Source organism: Lagopus leucura, unplaced genomic scaffold, assembly GCF_019238085.1.
Source record: "Lagopus leucura isolate 7727_CA_CO unplaced genomic scaffold, USGS_WTPT01 Super-Scaffold_100002, whole genome shotgun sequence".
NCBI classification, from domain to species: Eukaryota; Metazoa; Chordata; class Aves; order Galliformes; family Phasianidae; genus Lagopus; species Lagopus leucura.
In genome coordinates, this window is record NW_024962263.1 from 68,180,313 (window position 1) to 68,203,493 (window position 23,181).

The 23,181-nt window shown below is 41.6% G+C and overlaps 2 protein-coding genes across 3 annotated transcripts in view; one reads left to right on the plus strand and one right to left on the minus strand.

Moving 5' to 3' along the window:
• Positions 1-1,082: 1,082 nt before the first annotated feature.
• RBM12B (RNA binding motif protein 12B) lies at positions 1,083-8,454 on the minus strand. 2 transcript variants are annotated; one of them, XM_042869896.1, is made up of 3 exons: positions 8,368-8,454; positions 5,395-5,440; positions 1,083-4,675 (listed from the first exon to the last, which is right to left on the minus strand). In XM_042869896.1, the coding sequence occupies exon 3, from the start codon at positions 4,645-4,647 to the stop codon at positions 2,551-2,553; it is 2,097 nt and encodes a 698-aa protein (XP_042725830.1). In that variant the 5' UTR covers positions 4,648-4,675; positions 5,395-5,440; positions 8,368-8,454; the 3' UTR covers positions 1,083-2,550. The 2 variants fall into 2 exon arrangements, with proteins under 2 accessions (XP_042725830.1, XP_042725832.1); XM_042869898.1 differs by lacking the exon at positions 8,368-8,454 and having other exon boundaries at positions 4,890-7,952.
• An 836-nt stretch (positions 8,455-9,290) lies between these two features.
• Positions 9,291-23,181, plus strand: part of TMEM67 (transmembrane protein 67) — a 31,500-nt gene continuing 17,609 nt past the window's right edge. The window contains exons 1-12 of the mRNA XM_042870173.1: positions 9,291-9,468; positions 10,886-10,974; positions 13,171-13,264; positions 14,505-14,604; positions 15,118-15,187; positions 15,287-15,361; positions 16,778-16,840; positions 18,022-18,176; positions 18,296-18,404; positions 20,869-20,955; positions 21,775-21,840; positions 22,856-23,012. Coding sequence (XP_042726107.1) covers positions 9,291-9,468; positions 10,886-10,974; positions 13,171-13,264; positions 14,505-14,604; positions 15,118-15,187; positions 15,287-15,361; positions 16,778-16,840; positions 18,022-18,176; positions 18,296-18,404; positions 20,869-20,955; positions 21,775-21,840; positions 22,856-23,012 — 1,243 coding nt within the window. The remainder of the gene's footprint in view (positions 9,469-10,885; positions 10,975-13,170; positions 13,265-14,504; positions 14,605-15,117; positions 15,188-15,286; positions 15,362-16,777; positions 16,841-18,021; positions 18,177-18,295; positions 18,405-20,868; positions 20,956-21,774; positions 21,841-22,855; positions 23,013-23,181) is intronic.

The following is a 23,181-nucleotide window of genomic DNA, read 5'->3' on the forward strand; positions in this document are numbered from 1 at the left end:
GTGGAACAGCTATATGCAAAAAGGTATACAACTATGCTTTCAAAACCGAATTATTAATAAAGAAGGAAAGTGTTTACATCAATTCTCAACTAACTGGTTAGGACAAGAAAAGGTTACCAACCCAAAAACGAGCAGTCCCTTATCAGCGGTTACTCAGACTTTCCTGTAAGCAGACAATGCCAATGAAGTAGGCATTTTCCGACACAAATCTCACACTTAACCAGCAATCAATTTTCTTACCCTTTCGGCCTCCAAATCCTTTTTGTTACAGAAGTATGAGTGTATCAACGTTACTTTAGAATCATGGTAAAAATTTTATCCATTTGTATTTAGTACTTGACAGTCACTATTGTGTAGATGGAAGAACTTTAGAAAGAACAGATCATGTAAAACTGAAGGTGAATATTGTTTCTTTCACACAACAGCTGGCAACAGAGGCAAGACTTAATAGTATAAATGATATTAGCTTACAAAAATAATCATTATTAAGTTCGCAGTAGCACAATTAGACCAAACAACTTTATTTTGAGGATTCTTGTATTCATGCTATTATTTTCCCTGCAAAGTCTGTTGGCTTTGTTAGGCATGGTTGTGAGCAACTATGAAGTAAAAGCATCATTTTTTTTAAATTGCATTTAAATTCAGATTAGTATACAGAACAGTAACACCTCTGAAGTTAATTCCTAACAGTCAGCAAAAGAAGATAAGTATATACAGAGTGTGAAAGTTTGACCCCATCTAAGTTCCTGCTGAGGAACCCTCATCTACACACCTGGCATTAGCATTCTGATTGAATCATAGAATCACAAGGTTGGAAACAACCTGTAAGATCATCCAGTCCAACCATCTTCTCATCACCATTGCCATCACAAGCACTAAACCACATCACGCAGCTCCTCATCCAGACGCCTCTTGAACACTGCCAGGGACGGCGACTCCACCACCTCTCTGGGCAGCCATTCCAGTGCCTGACCACTCTCTGAGAGAAATAGTTCTTCCTCATGTCCATCCTAAACCTCCTCTGGTAGAACTTGCAGCCAGTTCCTTGGGTCCTGTTTGTTGCCTGGGAGAAGATGATGTCTCCCCTGAGCCTCCTCTTCTCCAGACTAAACAACCCCAGCTCCTTCAGCCACTCGTATAAGATTTGTGCTCCAGGAAATTTATGCACAGAAAGTACAGTTCTCCTAGCACTTCAGGATGAATAATATGCCTCAACAAATGAAACTATATTATCTTTTTAAAGGTTACGGAAGCAAAAGGGGTTTGTCTTGTTCATTTCTCTAAAGACATTACATGAGATGTAGTGATTAAGGTCAACAAGAAGTATTATCCACAGAACTGGTTCCCTAATAAGCCTGAATTTTGAATGCAGTGCCTTTTCCTCAAATGGGCTAGCTTTTATTTCTTACTAAAATTTACTTATGTTGTTACCAAACCAGTCACAGCATTCTGAATACTAATTGAGATTATTTTCCTATGTAAGACAATAACATAGCTGGTTGCCAGCACAGTTGCCCATGACAGATGTTAGTTCAAACTGATCATATATTGACCTAGAACGCATCCACACCATCATCAGCAAGTTAACATTCATAGTGTGAGCATGTGAAGGTGAAACAAAGCTACAGAAAGTTATGGCTGAAGCCAAAATTCTTGACCCAACTCCAATATCCATTTTCTGCTTCAGAGGAACAACTACACTGAGTGAAGAGAAAGCCTATCAACCTCATCTGTATAGATTTTTGGAGTCTTTATAAACCATATATTCATTGCTATGTTGGCAAATACTAACAGATCAGTCTTTCCACAGAAAGCAGCCAGGATCATTCTCACTAAGATCCACATGTGCTGAGAAATAGCTGAGATCAGTAACCGTACAACTTTTAAATAGGACAGACACTTAATAGCAATTTCTTTTTTATTTAAAAAAGTTGAAAAGCCAGCAAACCCAGCTAATGTGAACAGGAAGATCTTTTTTCTTCTAATAGCGATGCCTGGAACCACATAAAACCGAACAGCTTATTAAAAAAAAAAAAAAAAAAAAAAAAAAAAAAAAAGCAAAAAAGCCCAGTCATTTTTTAGTTTTATTAAGCTAACCTCAATAAGAACTGTTTTCACTAATGCAGGTAGCGCTGAAGTTTTTCTATTTGAACTGTGCATGGTCATTCAACCAACACTTACAATTTTATCTGATGCAAAGTCAGGGAACGAGGAATTAAAGCAAACTAAAAAAAAAATAAACATAACAACCCAGCATTTTTTTCCTTAAAAAAAAAAACCATTAAAACTCCATGCTTTTATACCTTGACGTAAGATACTGAATGTCCTCCAGAACTTTGAAGCTCTTCTCCGTTGTAAGAAGTAGGCACTATATATTTCTCGTATCTTAACAATACAGATATTTTAACCAGGAACTTAACCGAATGAGACACTATTTACAACCGTTGTTGAAAACCATTTCTTCTGCATCTTCTAGTAATTAAAAAAGTGAATGTAACCGTCAATACTGTCAAATCTATAATGTTTTATTCTAGAGCATCCTTACTTCCTCTACAGCAAACTCAACTTAACCTTCCGTGGACCAATTGGCCTATCGTTCAATTCATTAATAGCAGTCATAGCTTCCTCATAGTTTGTCATAGCGACGATGGCATCACCTGAAGGTAATCCTTGTTCATTGTACTGTACAGAAACCGACTCTGGTATAACTCTGTAGCCATAGAAAAAATCCAGAATCTCGTTAGGAGTTGCTTTAAAAGGTAAGTTTTTCAAGCGGATAGGAACAATCCGGTCAGAACCACCACTGAAATTCGGGTCCGGCATAAATCTTCCTTCAGGAAAATTTCCCATTTTATTATTCCCGAATTCCATTCTGCCAAAAGGTTTGCTGTCACCACCAAAATCCATGAGGGGCGGTGGACCTCTAAAATCCTTAGGAGGGCCCATGAAATTCTCAGGGGGGTGCCTAAATTCAGAAGGATGCCTGAAGTTCCCAGGGGGACCAAATGAATGCATGGGTGGCCCTTGTGGTGGTCCAGGTGAGCCGACCGGACGGGACAGCTCACCTCTGTTATACGCATGTGAATGACCCTGCATTTCATTGGGTGTAGAGAATGGAGCAGTTACACCAAATTTCTGCATCTGCTCTTCAGATATAAGTCTCAGTAATACCTCTGTTCCCAAATACCGTTGATGATTTAAATTTTCTGCTTTCATGGCTTGTTCTTCAGATTTAAACTTCACTAACGCCTCTCCCAGCCCAACGCCTTTGTCATCATAGAGCAAATAAATATCATCTTCATCAATATCAAACCTCTCAAAAAACCTTCGCACTTCAACTTTGGTCACATCAAATGGAAAATTCCTTACGTAAGCACATATCTTCAGGCCAGAATGACCTTCCCGATAACTTTTTTCTGTTAAGGCCTGCCCAGGATGACCTCTTTCCTGTGATCTTTTCCTCTCGTAAGAATCAAGCATTTTCAACATTGACTTTCTTGAAATTGGAAAAATGTAAACAGAACGATTGAGAAGAACCTTTCTATGACATTCCAAAGCAGCTTGATAATCTCTCTCGTTCCTTAACATCACAAAGGCATCTCTAGTCCTCCTCTGATGCTTTTCCGATAAAATCTTTATTTGTTTGTTGCTTATATCCAGATCAGGGAAAAATTCTCTCAAATCTCTCTTTTCCACATTAGTTGATAGATTCCTTAAGTGTATGTAATATTCCTGGCCGGAAGGCGATCGAGAACGTGTTCTTTGTCTCCTAGGTGATCTTGAATGAGAATGTTTCCTTGCATGCATGTAGCCTGAACTTCTTGGAGAATGTTCTTTGCAGAAAAAGTGATCCATTTCATTTGGCATGTCTACCCTCCCACCATATTCAATCCACCGTTCCTCCGTAGTTGGACTTATTTCTATAAACCTCTGACCCATGTACTGTCTGTGCCGTTTAAGTCCTTCTAAGGCATCACCAGGCGTAGCAAATTTTACCAAGCAATTACCGTTATTTAAACCATTACGATGCTTAATCAGAATGACTCCATCCACACGTATCCCAGAAAGGAAATCGCGTACTGCATCTTCTGTTGCAGAGTAAGGTATACCACGTAGAAATAAGTAAAGATCATCTGGGTTAAATGCATGAGAATCCTTTCTTGACTGATAGCCTGATTTAGGCATACCTACATCACCTTGTCTCGTACCATTGGTGTGGAAGCCAGCCTCTGGATGATTTGGTGGACCGTAACCAGGTTTATTTATCCCTTTTGTAAATGCTGCAACTAAATGTGGAACATCTCCAACACCTGATCCACCAGAACCATTAGGACCTGTTCGTCTAGACCCAGGCATAGCTTCTCGTCCCCCACGGTCAAATCGCTTCCGGCTCATTTCTATGGTATTCTGCATTTCTGCCTTGCTGCTGAGAAAGAGCTCTATGCGCGAGTCCTTGATAAACCCTCCCGAACAGCTCATGGCACGCCGTGCATCTTCATCTGTTGCAAATATAATAAAAGCCTCCCCAATTTCTCCTCCAATAATATGCACACCTCCATCGGGAATATTCAATCCCAAGAAGAAACGACGGATATCTGCAGGACCCGCAACAACAGGAAGCCCCTGCAAACGGATGACTACAGCCATGCTGAGCTCAACCCACAGCAAAAATCACCTGCAGACAAAAAGGTACACATGATAGCACGTCTTTAGTACTCAGCTATTACAGTATCTTAACACTTAAACTAGAGCCTTTTTAAATGACTGTCCTTGTCTCAATCAAGAGAAAAGATAGCAAAATAAAAAAGAACACCTTCGCGAGTTCACAAGAATAGGATTAAAACGAGATTCACTGAAAGTTGATTAGTCAAAACAATTAGCTACTCCACCTGCACAAGTCTATCAGCATTCCCTATCTTAAGGGCAACCAAATCCACCTCAGTTATCCTCTCCATCCATGATACCTGAAGAACACCTACAGTCTTTCACGGCACAGCTGCTGTATGCCAGAGAGCTCAGACCAGTCCTAAGGAACAAAAATTCCTGTTTACTTTTGAACAGGATGTTTGTGAACATAAACACTAAAAATACTAGATGAAAAAAGGAGAAAAGAAAAAGGGTAACTGCGACACTGGAAAATGAAGTAATTCAACAGCAGTGATGACTTTACTGCTTTGACAAGTTGCTCTAACCAGTGATCAGTTCTGCAATCACGTGTTTTTCTCAGCGTTCAGAAATGTTGTCTCTTTCATGTAGTCAGAGTATTAATTGCAGCAGCCACATGCACTCAGAAGAGCATATCCTAGTTCCCAGCCACAAGTCTGTGCGAATAAACTGCCGTGTACGATCTTGTCACAATACTCAGTGAGAAGTGTTAAGCTTTTGGCAGCTTACCTGTTTCTGCTTGGAAGACCTGATAAATTCTGTAAAATCAACTTAACTGTGGAAAGAAAATGAAACATAATTAATGGCTGATTATCTGTACTTCGGTTTACAAACTTTGCTACATTGCTGCAGCTTCCATAGCAGCGGCTAATATTAAAGCCAAGCATGTAATGAAACCACAATCTGTGATAAAATGAAGGCCTCCTTCCATGTTCCAAGGAACATTACATCTTTGTGTTTCCAAAGCAAAGGATATTCAAAAGTTGACTTCTGCAAATGATGAAAACACGATGAGGTTCATCAACTGTGTCATACCAAACCGCTGAAATCAAACAGACCGACTATATATCGGGGATAACCCTCAAGTCTTTGAGATCTTGAAAGATGCGTAAGTCCATCTCAAGATTATAGTATGTGTCCATTCTTCCACAATCCACCTTCTTTCACAGTTCACAAGAGTATGCTACTCACCAGTCCAGCACCATACTTAACGTAAGGAGTGAAGACAATCAAAAGAGCAAACATATGTAGTGAGAAGAACCTTCAATGAGCTCCTCAGTTCACAAAGCAGAATTCAGCGTCTTCCCTAAATATTAACTGCCTTTCAAAATCACTTAATACACTGACTTGATCACATCCAAATTGTCAACATTATCATCTAATGACACGCAACACACAGTGTAATACTGTCAGAACAAAGATAAGCTTCCAGAGCACACAACTACATCCCTTTAAAAAGAACAAGAACCCAAGGCCCTGTTAACAAGCATTTGCAAATATCTCCTGCAAAAAACCCTTGTTCAGTAACAAGTATAAAGCATTAGATCCTGATGTCAACTCAGCTACTGATCACAGTAACTCTCATTTCACCAAAGTCCAGAAAAGCAACAGCAAAGACCAAATTCTGTAACTAACACATTCTGGTCACTTCTACATCACCACTTTATAAACAAAACTAACCGAAACAAATGCCTGTTTAATACTTGTACTGAAGATCATCAGCCCTCTGTAGTTTTGCAGTGAACTGACTCCAGCCAGCAGCCACGCAGTTGATTGTTTACTCCACATCCCCATCAGCAGGGCAGGGAAGAAAGTAAGAATGGATGCAAGAAAACTCTTGGTCAAGATAAAAACAGTTTAACATGTAAAGGAAAGATTGAAGAAAAAAAAAAAAAAAAAAAAAAAAAAGGAAAACAAAGGAAATCACTCACCAACTCCTACATGAAGATCTGCCTCAGAACAATAGCCACCTTAGAAGCCAAAAACATATCCTGCCTCCCTTTCCCTCAAAAAATCCAGAGAACAAAAATCTTCCTCTATCTCAGCTTTTGCTGCTGAACAGGATGCTATATGGTACAAAACATTTCTTAAGTTACCCTGGATCAGCTGCCTTGGCTGTGTGCTCTCACAACCCCACTTCCACTATACCAACCACTTCCTGTCTATACCAACTGGAGTAGCTGAACGGGAAAAAGAAAGCCTTGACCTTGTATAAAGGCTGCTTAAGGAAAGCCAAAACGCTGGTGTCGTCAGCACTGTTTAGCCAAAAATCCGGAACACCATTTTGTCTGCTATGAAGAAAGTTAACTCCATTCACTCCATTCCAGCTGGACCCACTTTAATCTATCTTCTCAACAGATGTGAAAGCAATGCCAGAAGCAAGGAGAAATTCAAGGGCAGGATTTTCTTTGTAGGGCCTTCATGTCTTGAAAAGTCAAATCCGCTGCCCTGCTACTTGCCGATGTATTTAATCTGTAGTATTTCTGAATTTCATCCCAATCCTTAAACAGCATTCAGAACAGATCTCCTCAGAACTTCTTCGATGACAAATGCCAAGTTCTGTATGACGTATCACGGATACAATGTACAACCTTCACTGGTTAAAACCAGACACTTCAAGAAGTCCTTAAACAGAAAAGCAAGATCTGATAACACATTTTTACTCACTGCACATTAAACAACCAAGAAGCAGCAGGACCTGTAGACAAGCCATCCAACTGTTTAACTGAATGAATATGGTGACTTTCAGGATGTAAGTGCCAATTCATAACCTGAGCAAGGACTTCAGAGAACGGGGATTTACATCATAAATAGACTGACAACCTCATGCCACCCATTTAAAAACATGGAAGTACACCCACCAATGCTTTAAGAGATTCTGCGCTTGATTGGGTTGGCTAGAAAGCAGTGCTACATCTATACTTCCACAATCTTAGCAAATTTCAAATACCATTAAAACCTCACTAAATTAACACTTCTCTCTCTCTCCCTCAAAAAAAAAAAAAAAAAAAAAAAGTAACATTTTATGAAACTAAGCCTGAATCTGACTAACATTCTTGCTGCAATGTAGTGAGATTGCAATGGCTTGGAGACAGTGAATGTGCAAACCAGAAGGCACGTTCACAGAAATGTCAGAAGTGCAAAACCCGGTGTGTATGAGAAGTGTCAAAGAGCTGGCGGGGTGATGATGATTTGTTATTCCAATCGTCTTACAAACGGGCACTAGCACTGGCAACGGGCTGTCGCACACCGGTTTCCCGTCGCGAAGCCAGATGCGGATGACCGCCGGAGGCAAGCAGGCCGCTGGCGGCGCCGATCCCAGCGCCGCAGAGCCGCAGCTCCGCCCGCAGCCAGCGCAGCGCCCGCCCGGAGGGGAAGCGGATCCCGCCCGCCAGCAGGCCGCAGCTCGGGGCCGCGGGTTGGCGGCCGAGCAGGGAGCTGCGCGGCCGCGTCCGGGAGCCGGCCCGGCAAGGAGCGAGCCCGGCTTCCCCGGAGCAGGGTGACGGGAGGGGCCGCGGAGGGAAGGGCGAGAGGCAGCCCGGCGGCGCGAGGAGGCCTCGGGCGACGGCCGCGCAACGGCTCCGAGAGGGCCGGGCTGCCGAGGAGCGGCGACATGCGGCCGGCTCGCGGCGGGAACCCCGCGCCCTCGGTGACCGGAGCGCCCCGGGACCCCGGGCGCCGTCCCTCACGGCATCCACCCACCGGACAGGCCGCCGGGACAGCCTCCGCGCCGAGTGCCGCTCCCCGCAGCTCGCGGCGCAGTACCGCCAAGATGGCGCCCTCCGTCGCTCCCTCCCACAACGCTCCGCGTAGGAACCCAACTGCGCCTGCGTGACCCCCTCCCCTGCCCTCGAAGCCCCGCAACTTCTTCCGTCTCTCTCCGCCAGCACCCGGTGCGGGGTTTCTTCCGTAAGGCGCACTTCTGCAGCCGGCACCGTGTGCGCCTGCGTGGCGCCTTAGCGCGCAGTCGGAGTCCGGCAGCCCGGAGAGAAGCGGCGCTGCGAGTACAGCCGGCGTTCAGCTTTCTCAAGGCGGTCGGGGCGGCGCGGGCCGTGCCTTGGCATCGCGGTTACCTCAGTAGCTGCGCTGCCGGTTTCTTCTCAGAAAAATAACACACAAAGCACTTCTGTTATACTTCGTTATCATGTTTTAACGTTTGGATAGCGATAGACAAGGGGGAACTGTTTCAAACTGAGACGGGGGAGGTTTAGGTTAGACATGAGGAGGAAGTTTTTCACACAGAGAGTGGTGACACACTGGAACAGGTTGCCCAAGGAGGCTGTGGATGCCCCATCCCTGGAGGCATTCAAGGCCAGGCTGGATGTGGCTCTGGGCAGCCTGGTCTGCTGGTTGGTGACCCTGCACACAGCAGGGGGTTGAAACTCCATGATCATTGTGGTCCTTTTCAACCCAGGCCGTCTATGATTCTGTGATTACTGTGTTGTGTAACCGCTCTACAAGTGAGGCCCCAGAAAGCGAGCCGCCAGCCCCCTATTACCGCACTGTTACTGACCCAGCCGCGCTCCCCCCCGCGCACCCCGTCACACATTCCCGCCCCGCGCCGTCCCTCGCGGCCGCCGTACGAGGCAGCCGTGGGCGGGTAGCGCTGGAGGCCGCCCGTAGCCATGGCGACCGCTGTCGCGCTGCTGCTGCTGCTGCTCCCGCTGCTCCGGGTGCCGCCATCCGCCCGCGGCTTCTCTCTGCCCCTGCAGCGTCCCGGCGACTGCGGCGATGCGCACTACTTCGACATCTCGCAGCTGTCCTGCGGGCCCTGCGGGGCGCACCAGAGGCGGAGCGCCGGCGGTGAGCGGGGCGGCAACGAGTGGCGGTGCGGGGGGGCGAACGGAACCAAAGCACGGAGCGGCTTGGGTTAGAAGGGTCCTTAAAGCCCGCCGAGCTCCAGCTGTGGGAAAAGACGCCGCCCAGCAGCTCAGGGTGCCCAGGGCACCGCCGACCTGGCCCTCAGCGCCGCCAGGGATGGGGCAGCCACAGCTCTGTGGGCAGCTGTGCCAGCGCCTCACTACCCTCTGAGTGAGAAATCTCAAGTCCCGTCTAAATCTCTGGCAGGGTAACCCACCATTTTGACAAATGCTGGTTCTGTAAAAGTGGGCTGGTAAGGATACTAGTGGTTCTTGCAAAATCACATCATTGCACGTGATTTTTACGCAGCCAAATTTAGGAGTTTACATAATAAATACGGTTCATTAGCACTTAGAATCAATTTTTTTTTTTAGTATGTGCTTAAATATATGGCAAAATGTCTGTGATACAGAGGCTAAAAAGTTTATGGAAAAAAAAAGCTATTGAGCATTAGCAAGTGCCATGGAAGTAGTGTTTACATGAATTTCAATGTTATTCACTGAAATTTCAAGATAAACCTTAGTTCACATGGAAAATATTAAGTGTTTAAAATAGCTTTAAAACTACTTTTATATTGTTATGAACTTTTGCAGGTAAACATAGAATCATAGAACAGCTCAGGTTGGAAAAGACCTTCAAGATCACTGAGTCCAACCACAACCTGACCATACTACCCTAACTAACAGCCCTCTGCTAAATCATGTTCCTGAGCACCACATCCAAATGGTTTTTAAACACATCCAGGAATGGTGACTCAACCACCTCTTTGGGGAGCCTATTGCAGTGCTTAACAACCCTTCTGTAAAGAAGTTTTTCCCAATATCCAACCTAAACTTACCCTGGCACAACTTGAGGCCATTTCCCTTCATCCTCTTCATCCCCTCTTCTCACCAGTGAGAAGAGACCAGCCCCGCTCTCACTGTAGGCACCTTTCCAATATTGGAAGAGGGCAATAAGGTCTGCCCTCAGCTTACTTTTCATCGTATTCAAAGGATAAAAACTGAATTCAGATACATAATGCTGGTGACAATGTAGAGAGTGGGCTAAGGATGGCACTGTGGTATTATTATACCAACTGATAGAGTTGGAGAAAAAACACGAAAGTGCAACTTTTATGTGTTCCTCCTTAGCTCCCTCATGTTTCACTCAACCCTGTAACATTCTCCCAAAACCTATCCCTAGAAACAATGACATGAACATTGTTTTAAAAAACAGGGTAACTTTCACATCTTACTTCTGTATTTTATGCATACATCTGAAAAACTATATTGATTCCTTGAGGAAAAAATAACATTTGTTCTTAGTATTCTGTGACAAAAAATCAATTTTGTATAGATTAAAAGCTTGTTTTTGCTTTCAGGTTGTTCATGTGTATGTCTGCCAGGGTATAGGATGGTTTCTAATAACGGTGGGTCCTCTGTTATTTGTGAAAAATGCCCAGCAAATATGGTGAGTATTGAACTTTGCACACTTTGCCATAAAACTGATACTAGATTTCCATCTGACTGCGAGCTGTTTTTAATTTAAAATAATTTTGAGAGATAGTCTTTACTTGGAATTTTTTTACTTTAAAACAATGTTTATCAATAAGAATATATTTCTCTTTAGAATGATATATTATTTCAGAGGCATCTTTTCATTATAAATTTGACTGCACTGTCAAAGCAAGAGGATTTAAAATGTTCAATTTCCCTCCAGTGCTGTTGAGTTCTGTCTCATGTTATGTTACCTTTATATTACTCATGTTATATTACCCTTGCGCAGACACCAACCACTGTTTTATTTAATGCTAAAGAAGAATTGGAGCTCATAAGTGTCTTATTTATATAAATTCTATTATAGATTGTTATATTCAGGCAGTATCTTTCTACTCCTTGATACTTTGCTTTGAAATGAGCTGCTGTTTTTATGTTACTGTAATTATACCTATGTGCCCTTGTAGTTTGCTCAATTCTTTCAGCCTGTCTTGACAAATTAAAGTACGATTCAGTGTCATATTCAAAGCATAGAGCTGGAGGCACCAACCTTAACCATCTTTCTCCCTCTAGAGTAAACAGAAAAATAATATTTCTCCAGGAGAAAAAAATTCTAGAAGGACACCAAGCTGAGTGGTGTAGCTGACATGCTGGAGGGAAGGAATGCTATCCTTGAGGGACCACAAAAGGCTTGAGAGGTGGGCCCATGCCAACCTCATGAAGTTCAGCAAGGCCAAGTGCAAGGTCCTGCACCTGGGTCAAGGCAAACCCAACCACAGATACAGGCTGGGCAAAGAATGGCTTGAGACTGAGGAGAAGGATTTGGGGGTGTCAGTTGATGAGAGATTCAACGTGAGCCTGCAGTGTGTGCTTGCAGCCCAGAAGGCCAACGGTATCCTGTGTTGCACCAGGAGAAATGTGACCAGCAGGTCCAGAGAGGTGATTCTGCTCCTCTACTCTGCTCTCGTGAGACCCCACCTGGAATATTGCGTCCAGTTCTGGGGCCCCCAACGTAAGAAGGGCATGGAGCTGTTGGAGCAAGTCCAGAGGAGGGCAGTGAAGATGATCAGAGGGCTGGAGCACCTCCTCTACAAGGACGGACTGAGAGAGCTGGGGTTCTTCAATCTGGAGAAGAGAAGGCTCCTAGGGGACCTTATAGCAGCCTTCCAGTACCTGAAGGGAGGCTACAGAAAAGCTTGGGAGGGACTTTTTATAAGGGCAGGTAGTGACAGAATGAAAGGAAATGGCTTTAAACCGGAAGAGGGTAGATTTAGACTGGATGCTAAGAAGTAATTCTTTACTATGAGCGTGGTGAGGTGCTGGAACAGGTTGCCCAGTGAGGCTGTGGATGTCCCCTCATTAGAAGCATTCAAGGCCAGGCTGGATGGGGCTGTGAGCAACCTGGTCTACAGGGAGGTGTCCCTGCCTGTAGCAGGGGGTTGGAACTACATGATCTTAATGATCCATTCCAACCCAAACCATTCCACAATTCTATGATTCTAGAATAGTTTCCTTCTCAAGAGAAGAGCTTAATTGCATAAGTTTAGCAACTAACTGGGTAATGCGAGTAGTTTTTCTCTTCTTTTCATCTTGTGACTAGACCAAGTCCTTGGCAAATATCTATTGATGTTTTTGTCATTCCACTTGTACTGGTGGTAATTTTCTTCGATCCCATGGCAGTGGAGAAGGGAATAACATCTGTATCACCCAAAGATGGTCGTTTATCTTCACTTCTCCCATTGTTTTTGATCTGGGGTGCCCTTATTCCTTAATATAACAGAAGTGTGCTTGTGAACTGTTCAGATACATGCGTGCAATTATGAGAGCTGATCTACTCTAAGACTTCTTCATTTCCATTAGTTCTGTATATGTAAATATGACTTTATGCATTAGTATTTTGATTGCTTTTATATATATGTATACACATATATTTTAGCAGAAAAACTCTGTACCTTTTTTAAACCCAGCACTTTCAGTGAACTCTAGTCTTTACTACAGGTGTTAACTAATGTTTCAGAAAAACTCAAAAATACTTTTTTTGGTCTGTCTTTGGATAGAATTATGTTGTATCTGAACAAATTTTCTAGTAAAGAACATCTGGATCAGTCATTCGTCACAGGTATTTGATGATTGTTTTTGAAAAAGTTAATAGTTTTATGTTTAATTTTAGAGTGGGGTTACTCAAGATGGATGGAATTGTATTACTTGCCCTAAGGGCCTGACTTCTGAAGGAAAATGTAAATGCCTCAGTAATGAAATATTAGGTAAGAAATATATGCAAGTTATGAGATATTATTGCTTGTTTTAGATATTTGAGTTCTTTTAAATAAAAAAGGAAATTTAACATATGTTTGCATTTGTAAGGTAACGATTTAGCATTGCTATCAATCCCAAACTTCGTTCCTCAAAGGCAGCAAATCTTTATCACTGCTCCTAGAAATGAAAACTAATGAGAAAGAGTTGTAGAAAAGAATACTGCAACACTACATCACTTTCCTGAAGCTTCCATGGTTGGCACATGGAAGTAGGTGGTGAAATGGGGAGTAAAACCAATTTCAGTGCAGACATGAGAAAAAACACACATGTGTTTTAGAGAATATAACGCGTGGGTACTTTGCAGTATGGGAATTAGAGATACATGAGCAGGTGGAACCAGGAAGCCTGAGTGCACCAAGCAAGCCGTTGTGTGTTAAGATCTGTGGATTTCACGCTTCCCTAAAATGCACTGAATCTGTGATTCCCTGACAAATGCCTGCCTAAATCTGCAGCTCTTACCTGATGCCCTGTAGTAGTTACTGATGCATTGCAGTAAACACAGAAAATGAATTTTGCTGTTCATTTTAGTTTCTGTATTAAATACATTTTTTTGCTGATCTTGCATAGTAAAAAAAGAGCAAAGAATGACTTTATTGAAGGATGTTAAAAAAGTTTCTGAGAGCTCTAATTTTCTTCATTTGCAAAGACACAGGATGGAAAAAACTTCTCACGTGTCTGTAATTCTCTGATTAAATATTTAATGGCCAGTTTGGTTTAATTTCTTACACAGTCTACTAGAGAGTCATTCTTTACAGGATGACTAATTTTAATTTTTTTAGGAATCTCTAGAGATGTTAATATCACATGAAAAAATACATCTATTCTGAGCCTTTTTGGTTTGTAACAGCAAAGCAGCAATACATGAAATACTTCATGACTACAATGGTGTGTATGCACTGTATAAACAACACATTGGCATACGTACATATATAGAGTCAGAAAATCATTAAGGTTGGAAAAGACCTCTAAGATCATCGAGTCCAACTGTCAGCCCAACATAAATAAATATGAGTATGCATTTATGGTGGATGTACTGTGCAAGTTGTGCTTTTGATTTGGAGGAGACAAAATCTTTACATTTATTTCAGATCTCTGCACTGACGCTTTCATTCTTAGCACTTTTTTTAAGCTGCATGACATACTGTGCATCACACTGTTATATCACAGCTGCTTTTCTTTTCAACTCAGTGGAAAGGAGTGTTGATGGCATTTTGCTAAATGAAGCATTGTGTGTAGTTTGTAATGGGAGTGCAGAGTCGTTCTCCGCTTCAGATGCGTTAGGAAGCAGGTAAGTATTCTTCCTTTTTACTGATAATTTTGGAAGTCTCATATTCTGTTTAAATGGAATATTTCTGAGATAAAGTCTGTATCCATGGGATACAAACAGTTATGAATAATAGAAATGTTCTCTTTTGCTTCTACTGTATACGCCCTTAAAGCTTGGTGAGAGTCTTAAAAGCAATGAGTTGGAATTTCTCAAGCCAATATCAAACTTAATATGCATTGTGTTTGATAAAATCCTTACCTTACCAGCATTGTTCTTTTGATTTTTTGTGTGTTTTGCTTCTGTGGGCTTTTTCTGTTGTTTGTTTTGATAACTGTATCATTTCTTTGCTTCTTCACTGACAGTAGAAACAAACTAATAACGAGTTTTGGATTTCAGTTTGAATTGTTGAAGATGATCATGGTGTCATTAGGCCTTACCTCTTTAAAAGGCATCCTATGTAATCAGCATTCACTAAGCACTTAATATCATACTTAACTGCATTTTAAGTGTTTCTTTCATGTTTGCAATCCGTAGGTGTGTAAGATGTGAACAGACATTCATCAATGTAAGCAAGTCGTGTGACTGTAGCACCCCAAATATTTTAGTAAGTAGAGGAATGCTTATTTCATCAAAGTTCAGAAAAATGAAAAGTTGTGTTGGAAAATGCAAACATTTCCATTTGTAAATTTCGTTTCTTTTTCAGAGTGGAGGTTTATGTTTCAGCGCTCGTGAAAGCTTACCTCCAAAGGGAATTGCAACTGTTCGGTTTGGACAGCTAGTAAGTATTTTTGTACTGAAGCATTTTCAAGGTGTATCCAGCAAGTCTTTTAAATTCTCTTCCTGGAAAACGAAGGTGGTGGTTTGCTGTCCAGTCGCAGTGATTGTGAGGTAATTTGCATCAGCATAGAGAGAGGAGTAGATATGTAGATCTGGCAAGCATTGCTCTGTTGGGATAGGTTTAAGAACATCTTGGAGGCTGAAAAGTGGAGGTAATCTACACAAGTTTGGTATCAAAACAAAGTTGTATGTGGTCTGTTGTATTTATTGTGTGTGGACTTCTTTGGTGGCATGCAGCAACAGAACAAAGGGCAACGGGCAGAAAGCTTCCTGAAGGACAGGAAATTCCATAATAACACCAGGAAGAACTTCTTTACTGTGTGAGTGATGGAGCACCGAATCAGGCTTCCCAGAGAGGCTGTGGAATCTCCTTCTCTGAGAATATTCAAGACCCATCTTGTTGGGAAGATTTCTGCTCCAATAGGCTTGCTCAGTTATCCCAAAAAGAGACACAGGAGTCTTCAGCTTTCTTTATTCAAATAAAGGGAGAGTCTCCTGAGGGCATTTCTGAGTAGGATCTCTCAATCCACCAGAGGCCCAGCCTCTTTTTACTACTATACCCTGGTGCTATAATGAGCTTGCCCCCTTATCCCCCCAGTACTCAAGGTTCACATTCTTCTCAGTTCACCTACCACATGTTCATCTCCCCACTAGATACCCCCCTTTGTTTCCTGTGTTTTTACAAACTTTGTAATCTGAATTCAGTGTTTGCTGTTTTGCCCAACTTTGTGTCCTGTCAGTCATGCAAGATGTATAAGCAAGTATTAAAACAGCATCTCCTGTCATATACCCAAGATAAATTTGTTCAAATAGTTCTCCTCAGTTTTCATTTGTCAGTCTTACCTTATTTTGCAAGCATGTCTTATCCTTTCTTCATTCACCTCAGTCTCAACTCCTATCTGTGTGACCTACTGTAGGGAATCTACTTTAACAGGGGGGTTGGACTCTGGAAGAGGAGCTCAAGAGTTTGGTTTAAATCCAATTATAAAATGCAAGTGGTGAAATGAATTTGGCAAATGTGGTTGCAAGTTAAATTTACCATCCAGTCAACTCTTTACTCTTGGAATTATTAGTACTTCCTTGTACAGGAAAAAGAGCTCCTCTGCCACAGAATCTGTACTCAAAACTTCAGTAGTTCCACTCTTATTATGTGTATTTTGTCTAACTTATTGGAGTGAAACAAAGGATTTCATTTTGGTGGTTGAGTTTAGAAGGGAGCTGGTTCGATTTAGACATTTTCAAAGGTCAGAAAGCTCTTATAAAAAATAAGTAGCTTCTTCTGTTTGACAGTTTCCCAGACTGTTGTGTTCAGTTAATTGTTCTGAACAAAGACAGTGAAGCTGTTCCTTACTTACAGGGTGTAACACTGACATCGGCTTGGTTTCTGAAAAACCTGCAATCCTCAGCCTCTGCCTGCTGGGTGAGTTTCATTAATGTTTGCAGTTTGCTTTTTTATGCAAAACAAGTACTGTGCATAAAAGCCCCTCTAACATTGGGGCTTTAGTTTGTGGAAGTTGGCTTGCTTTAAATAACTTTATGTTGAGAAGACAATAGATAAGAGAAATATATATCCAGAATGCTTAGAAAGGCTATTAAGCTCTAATGAATGGTATTGCATTCAGCCACTCTCTGTGGCTGAAATCTTCACAGGGTGAATAGTGTGAAAGTCCTGCAATAGTCAGTTTTCTACTGATAATTCTGTTTTGTGATGGAAAAGGATAACCACTGAACCTTCCATTTTATTTCTGTTTTGATTTATGTGTTAATTTATTTAACTGCATATTGCTCTGGGTGGCAGTAACCACGAAGAGTGGCTGCAGCAACAGAATCACGCACAGTAGCGAAGAGGATAAGCCTGCCTCGTTTACCAGCCCCCTTTTCTCACTCTTGCTTTGCCGCATTCCTTTCCTCTCAACCTCACTTTAACTTCTCATGACCCACGTTTTCTCCCCATTTCACACACACTGCTCTGAGATGCATCCTCCTCCTCATTCCCTTCATTCTCACCAACTGAATCTGTTCTCATCCCATCGATAAGTTTAATCCTGTTTCTCCTGCTGAGCTCTTCCAAGGTGCTGCCTGAATGTTTGTGCAGCTGCTGATCTGACCCATCTGACCCATGCAAAGGCAGTGGGTGCTGGCGAGTTAATACTAGTTCTGTTATTGGCACCTGTGTGCAGCTGCCAGGAATCACTTCTGGCATCACATGGCAGCAGTTTGTTTGCCAAAATTGAACAATCATGTAAATTCAAGGTTTAGAAACAGCAGATTACAAGAAGTACTAAGCTGAAGAGAGGATATTTCTGAAGCATGTAGCTATAATAAAGCCTCATTTTTCAGGTGCAATTTTGATTTAATTTTTTTTTTTTTTGCATCATACGATCCAAATAATGCAAAAAAAAAAAAAAAAAAAAAAAAAAAGACATCTTTAAAAATGTAGAACCAGAATAACTTGAAGAAAATATTAGATGTTGGCAAAACAAAATCACTTTCAAGTGAAGATGAGGTTTAGGAATGACTAAATGTAACAAATTTTGTATCTCACAAAAAACTGCTCATAGATTTTTTTTTTTTCTGTGTTCCTGTGTTTCTCCACTGCAGTTGTACTCTAACCTCACAGCATGCCAAGCTCTTGGAAATATGTGTGTGATGAATATGAACTCACTGAGTTCTTCAAGTACAGATGCCTGCACTTTATTTCAATATATTTATACCAATACAGCAAGGCTAGGTATTGTTCATTCAATAGCATTCTGGTAAGTTACCTTTTCCATTACATTCTGTCTTGAATTGTGTTTATGGAGTTTATTGTTCTGAGTGTTCTTTGATTTAAAACACTGTGTTTCTGTAGAGAAAACGTTGTGATGTTTTTCAGGAGGCATAATCTGCCATGGCTGTATTATGGCTATCAACCAGGATTAGCATCCCAAGTGCTTGAGACAAATCATCTCCCTACTGTCTTCAGTTTTAAAGGAAGAAGTGAGGTAAGTGGGAGGCAATAGATGTGGGGAATTGGATGTTAGGAAGAGGACATCATCACTTAAAAAGTTTTCAGTTTGTTGCAGATCCAAGTCCACTAAAGATAATTTTTAGGCAGCTGGTGTAACAAAACTCAGTGGGAGATCTGTATGGAAGAAGAGAGTGATATTTATGTTAAAAAAACTTCTCCAGGAAAATATTATTTTACTAACTCACACTTGCAACACATTTCTGTTGCTCATACTTGTGTGCTCACATTCGTAATGCAGAGCTAAGCATACCTAAGTGATCTGACCAGGACCAATTGTCCTCAGTAAGTCCTCAGTAAGACTCCAAGATTCTTATGGATTGGCAGTGATAAACTAGAATTTGGATCTTTTATACCCCTACAAAGTTAATAGAAGGTTAGGCATTGTCCTTCACTCCTAGTATTCTTTACTTCAATTTCTCTAAGTCTTAAGAAAGTTGTTACATGTGTTTTTCCCTTACTTGAAATGCATACGTCCTTACAGCTCTGTCGGTTTTCCTCATGAGCTAATTAGAAAAATAAGGGTGTAAGTGATGTGCTGTAACTTTGCTGCTGTACTCCTGGTGTCAGGGTGCAGAGTTTTTACTGGCATGTCTGACCTGTAGTTTTATCTCAGCCCTCTCCTCAGTTGCAGTGATGGGAACTGTATTCTCCATAGTTGTTACACTATTTAAGCCCTTCCTTCTCTTGTTTCTGGCACTTATGCACATATTTCTATTCATATGTCCATTACATCAACTTTCATTCTTGTGTTACAAGTCTGAACAAGCTGAGTTCTATCAAAAATTGATTCAATCTATCATTCCAGCTCAGAAATGTCATTTTCTTTAGATAAGTAATTGGTGTTTTATTTTATGAAATTGTTTTAAAGTTAGTAAAATTGCTGCGGGGTGACCTCATTGCAGCCTATCAATACCTGAAGGGAACCTACACCCAGGAGGGGAGTAAACTCTTCAAAAGGGCTGATAACAGCAGGACTAGGGGAAATGGATCCAAGTTGAAGGAGGGAAGATTTAGGTTGGATGTTAGGGGGAAGTTCTTTACTAGGAGAGTGGTTAGGCCCTGGAACGGGCTGCCCAGGGAGGTTGTGGATGCCCCGTCCTTGGACGTGTTCAAGGCCAGGTTGGACGGGGTCCTGGGCAACCTGATCTGAATGTGTATGTTTGGTGGCCCTGCTAGGCAGGGGGGTTGGAACTACATGATCCTTGAGGTCCCTTCCAACCCGGGTGATTCTGTGATTCTGTGATTCTGTGAATAGTTTATACAGATTAAGTACATCACAGAGAATAGTTTTAGTGGTAACCTGTTGTTTGTACTGCTATATTTGTCTTTTTTTCCAGTTGACTCAAAAATAAACTATTAGGCTTTTTAGCCAAGTTGTGTTGTGTTTTATATTAAACAAAGTTGCAGTGTTGCAGTTCAGCTTCTGCTTTAACAAGTAAGAAGTGTTCATTGTAAGGCTGAAATTCTGAGGCTGCTGTATGTTAGAAACCTGCATAGATTTCAGATTACATAGGGCATATCAACCTGTATAATTTTCTTAATGTGAATAGATTTTTCCAGTCCTACCAGTTCTAACAGCAGAGGCCTATAAAACAAAATACTTATTATATATCTATAGGAAATGGAAATAAGAGGCTGGAGAGATATACAAAATCCATTCCAGCAAAATAGAAAAAGTCACGTTATAACTGAGCTGTTTTGTCACTGTCAATTAAAATATCTCAGTATTTGTTACTTTTGTTAGGTTTACCTTTACCTGCCAGTACTGAGATAAATACAGGAGGTCAGAGGCCTCTCAGCAGAAATCAAGAAGTAAGACTCGTGTTCTTTTTCACTAAGTTTAAATAAATGTTTTTTACAGTCATTTAAGGCTGTCAGCCTTTAAATGAGGTTAGGGAGGTTCTGGTTATGCAGGTGTACTGTTTGCAGCTGTGCTCCTAGGCCTGGCTGTGCCCCTTCACCAGGTGCTTCAACCATTGGTTCAGGCCACGACCTAAGGGTCTCATACACCACCAAATCACCACCAAATGTGAAAGTAGTTGAATAAGCATGATCTGGTAGCAGCATAGCAGTGGTATGGTTTTGTAGCTTTTAGGTTGTAGGTAATTTGTGTTGATTGTGAGTTTGAGTTGAGCAAATGCCTGATATATCTAATATACAATTACGGGTGTGCACTCAAGAGAAACCATTTTCTATTCTCTTGGAAGCTTTTGGTTTGAGGGCAAAAAAATACAAGCAAAAAGTGAGGCTATAAAAGAAAAAAAAAAGGTAATTAAGTTTAAAAACAAGCAAACAAAAAAAGTAAAATACCAAAACTAAAAGCATAAAATCTAAGGGGGAAAAATAAATCATCCTACTGAAAGTTTTAGAGGTGCATAGAACAATGACACAGTAATCCCTAAAGTGTTTTGTTGTTTGTCTCCTTTTTTTATCATCAGGATGTGAAACTGCAGTTTATTGCAGCCTCGTATGATGCAGCAGGAAACTTTCTTAAATGGCAGAGTTTGGAAGGAGGCCTCTTACAGGTAGGTTTGATGTAATTGCCTTTTTTGGGTAGCGGTGGTGTTGTGACTGCCTGTAGGCAAAGCCTTCAAACAAAAGCCAAGTGTCTCATTACTACAGTAGTGACAGTTCATAAGGCAAACGTGGGTAGATTAGGGAAAGTAACCCTCGATTGAGTCTCAAGATGATCTCTCCAAAATGAAGAGTGTAATCTCAGCAACCCATCGTCCAGTGGTCCAATATCTGCTTAAAATACCTAAAAGTTCTGAGAAACAGCAGAAATTGGAAGCTATGGAATGTAACAAAGCATAATTCGGTCAGCAGTCCAGCAGTGATGTAGGCTCTCTCAACAATTCTCTAGGCTGGCAATAAGAGGAGGACGGGCAAAAACAATCAGGAATTGTCCATCCTCTTGTCTAAGCCCTTCACGTCACTCTCGGTGCACTTTGCTTTCAGTGCTTCAGTATCTGCAGAAGAATAGCTGACATTCAGGATTTAGATGATGGTTTGCTGTTTGTACCTTCTCAGGATGAATTGTCTTGCTTCTGCCTTCCAGATTTTAAGGAAATGAGTGTTTGAGAAAATGGGTTACTGAGCTAGTGATGACATTGGAAAATACTGTGCGAGAGTAAATTCAAACAGCATTTTAACACCTACATTAATACAATAAGTATTATTGCTTACTCTTTAAAACCAATCCTTAAAAATAGAACAAAATAAAACTCGGTGTATATTTCATGAACCTGCTGATTATATAAGCTGCTTGGGGTACCTTTGAATTTTTAGTGTCAGAAAGTAATAGCCTAATTGAATTAGCCTAATTATTATTATGTTTTGTTCAGCTTTGTCCTGATACTCAGACTAAATTGAGTGCAGCTTACGTATTTGGAACAACTTATGAACAAAGTGTAAGTAAGAGAGAAAATGCTTTTCTGACTATTTAAGTTAAATTGCTTTATGTATCATCAATAACTTAGTGCTAAGCAGTCCCAGCTCTCTGCCTTTCCTTACAGGAGAGGTGCTCCAGTCCCTTAATCACCTTCATGGCCTTGCACTGGGCTTTATCAAGTAGCAATGTACCTCTCATGCTGGTGAGCAGAGAACCAGACACAATATTCCATGACTGGTGTTTGTGCTATTTCTAATTTTGTGTCTGAAAGTTGCTAGAATATTTTTTCCTGGTCTTTTGAAAAATAGCAGAAGAAACGTTAGCAGAGCTTCATTCTCATTGGTTATCTGCTCAACTGCAGTCATTTTTATGAATCACAGAATTGTAGGGGTTGGAAGGGACCTCCAGAGATCATCGAGTCCAACCCCCCTGCCAAAGCAGGTTCCCTACAGCAGGTCGCACAGGTAGGCATCCAGGCAGGTCTGGAACATCTCCAGAGAAGGAGACTCCACCACCTCCCTGGGCAGCCTGTTCCAGTGCTCCGTCACCTCACTGTAAAGAAGTTCTTGCGCACATTTGTGCAGAACTTCCTATGCTGCAGTTTCCGGCCGTTTCCCCTTGTCCTGTCTCCACTCACCACTGAAAAAAGTCCGGCTTCACCATTCTGCCCCCCACACCTTAGATATTTATAGACCTGGATCAGGTCTCCTCTCAGTCTTCTTTTCTCAAGGCTGAACAGACCCAGTTCACTCAGCCTTTCCTCATAGGAGAGATGCTCCAGGCCCTTCACCATCTTCGTGGCCCTCCGCTGGACTCTTTCCAAGAGATCCCTGTCTTTTTTGTACTGGGGAGCCCAGAACTGGGCTTCGTATGAAATCATTAGTATGCCATAATTGCAAGTAGCTGGAATGCGTTGTCTTTTGCAAAGGGCAGAACAGATTTCATAGCAGTTTTATAAGGGAAGAATCCACGAGTTGAGAAAATCATGAAATGGCTGAAGTGACCTTTGCATTCTGATGGTTTTTTCCTCGTAGTGCAAGATTTCCGTTTCCAAGATTTTACTGGATTTTACTAATCCAATCTTTTATGACCTGTTCTATGAATATAACGGTGACAGTGGACAGCAATACCTTTGGGCTGTGCCAGTGTTAAATCTGAATCTGCAGTACAGTGAGATGTATGTGAATCAAGGTAAGAATATCACAGTAACAATTCTCTGAATTCTGATAATCTGAATAACTCAGAATGCCAAGGCTTTGTGTTAATTACAGTCTCCAAGTTGTTTTTCAATATACCTTCATCCACTGAAACTTCTTCCTTCCTCCCTTCCTCCCTTCCTCCCTTCCTCCCTTCCTCCCTT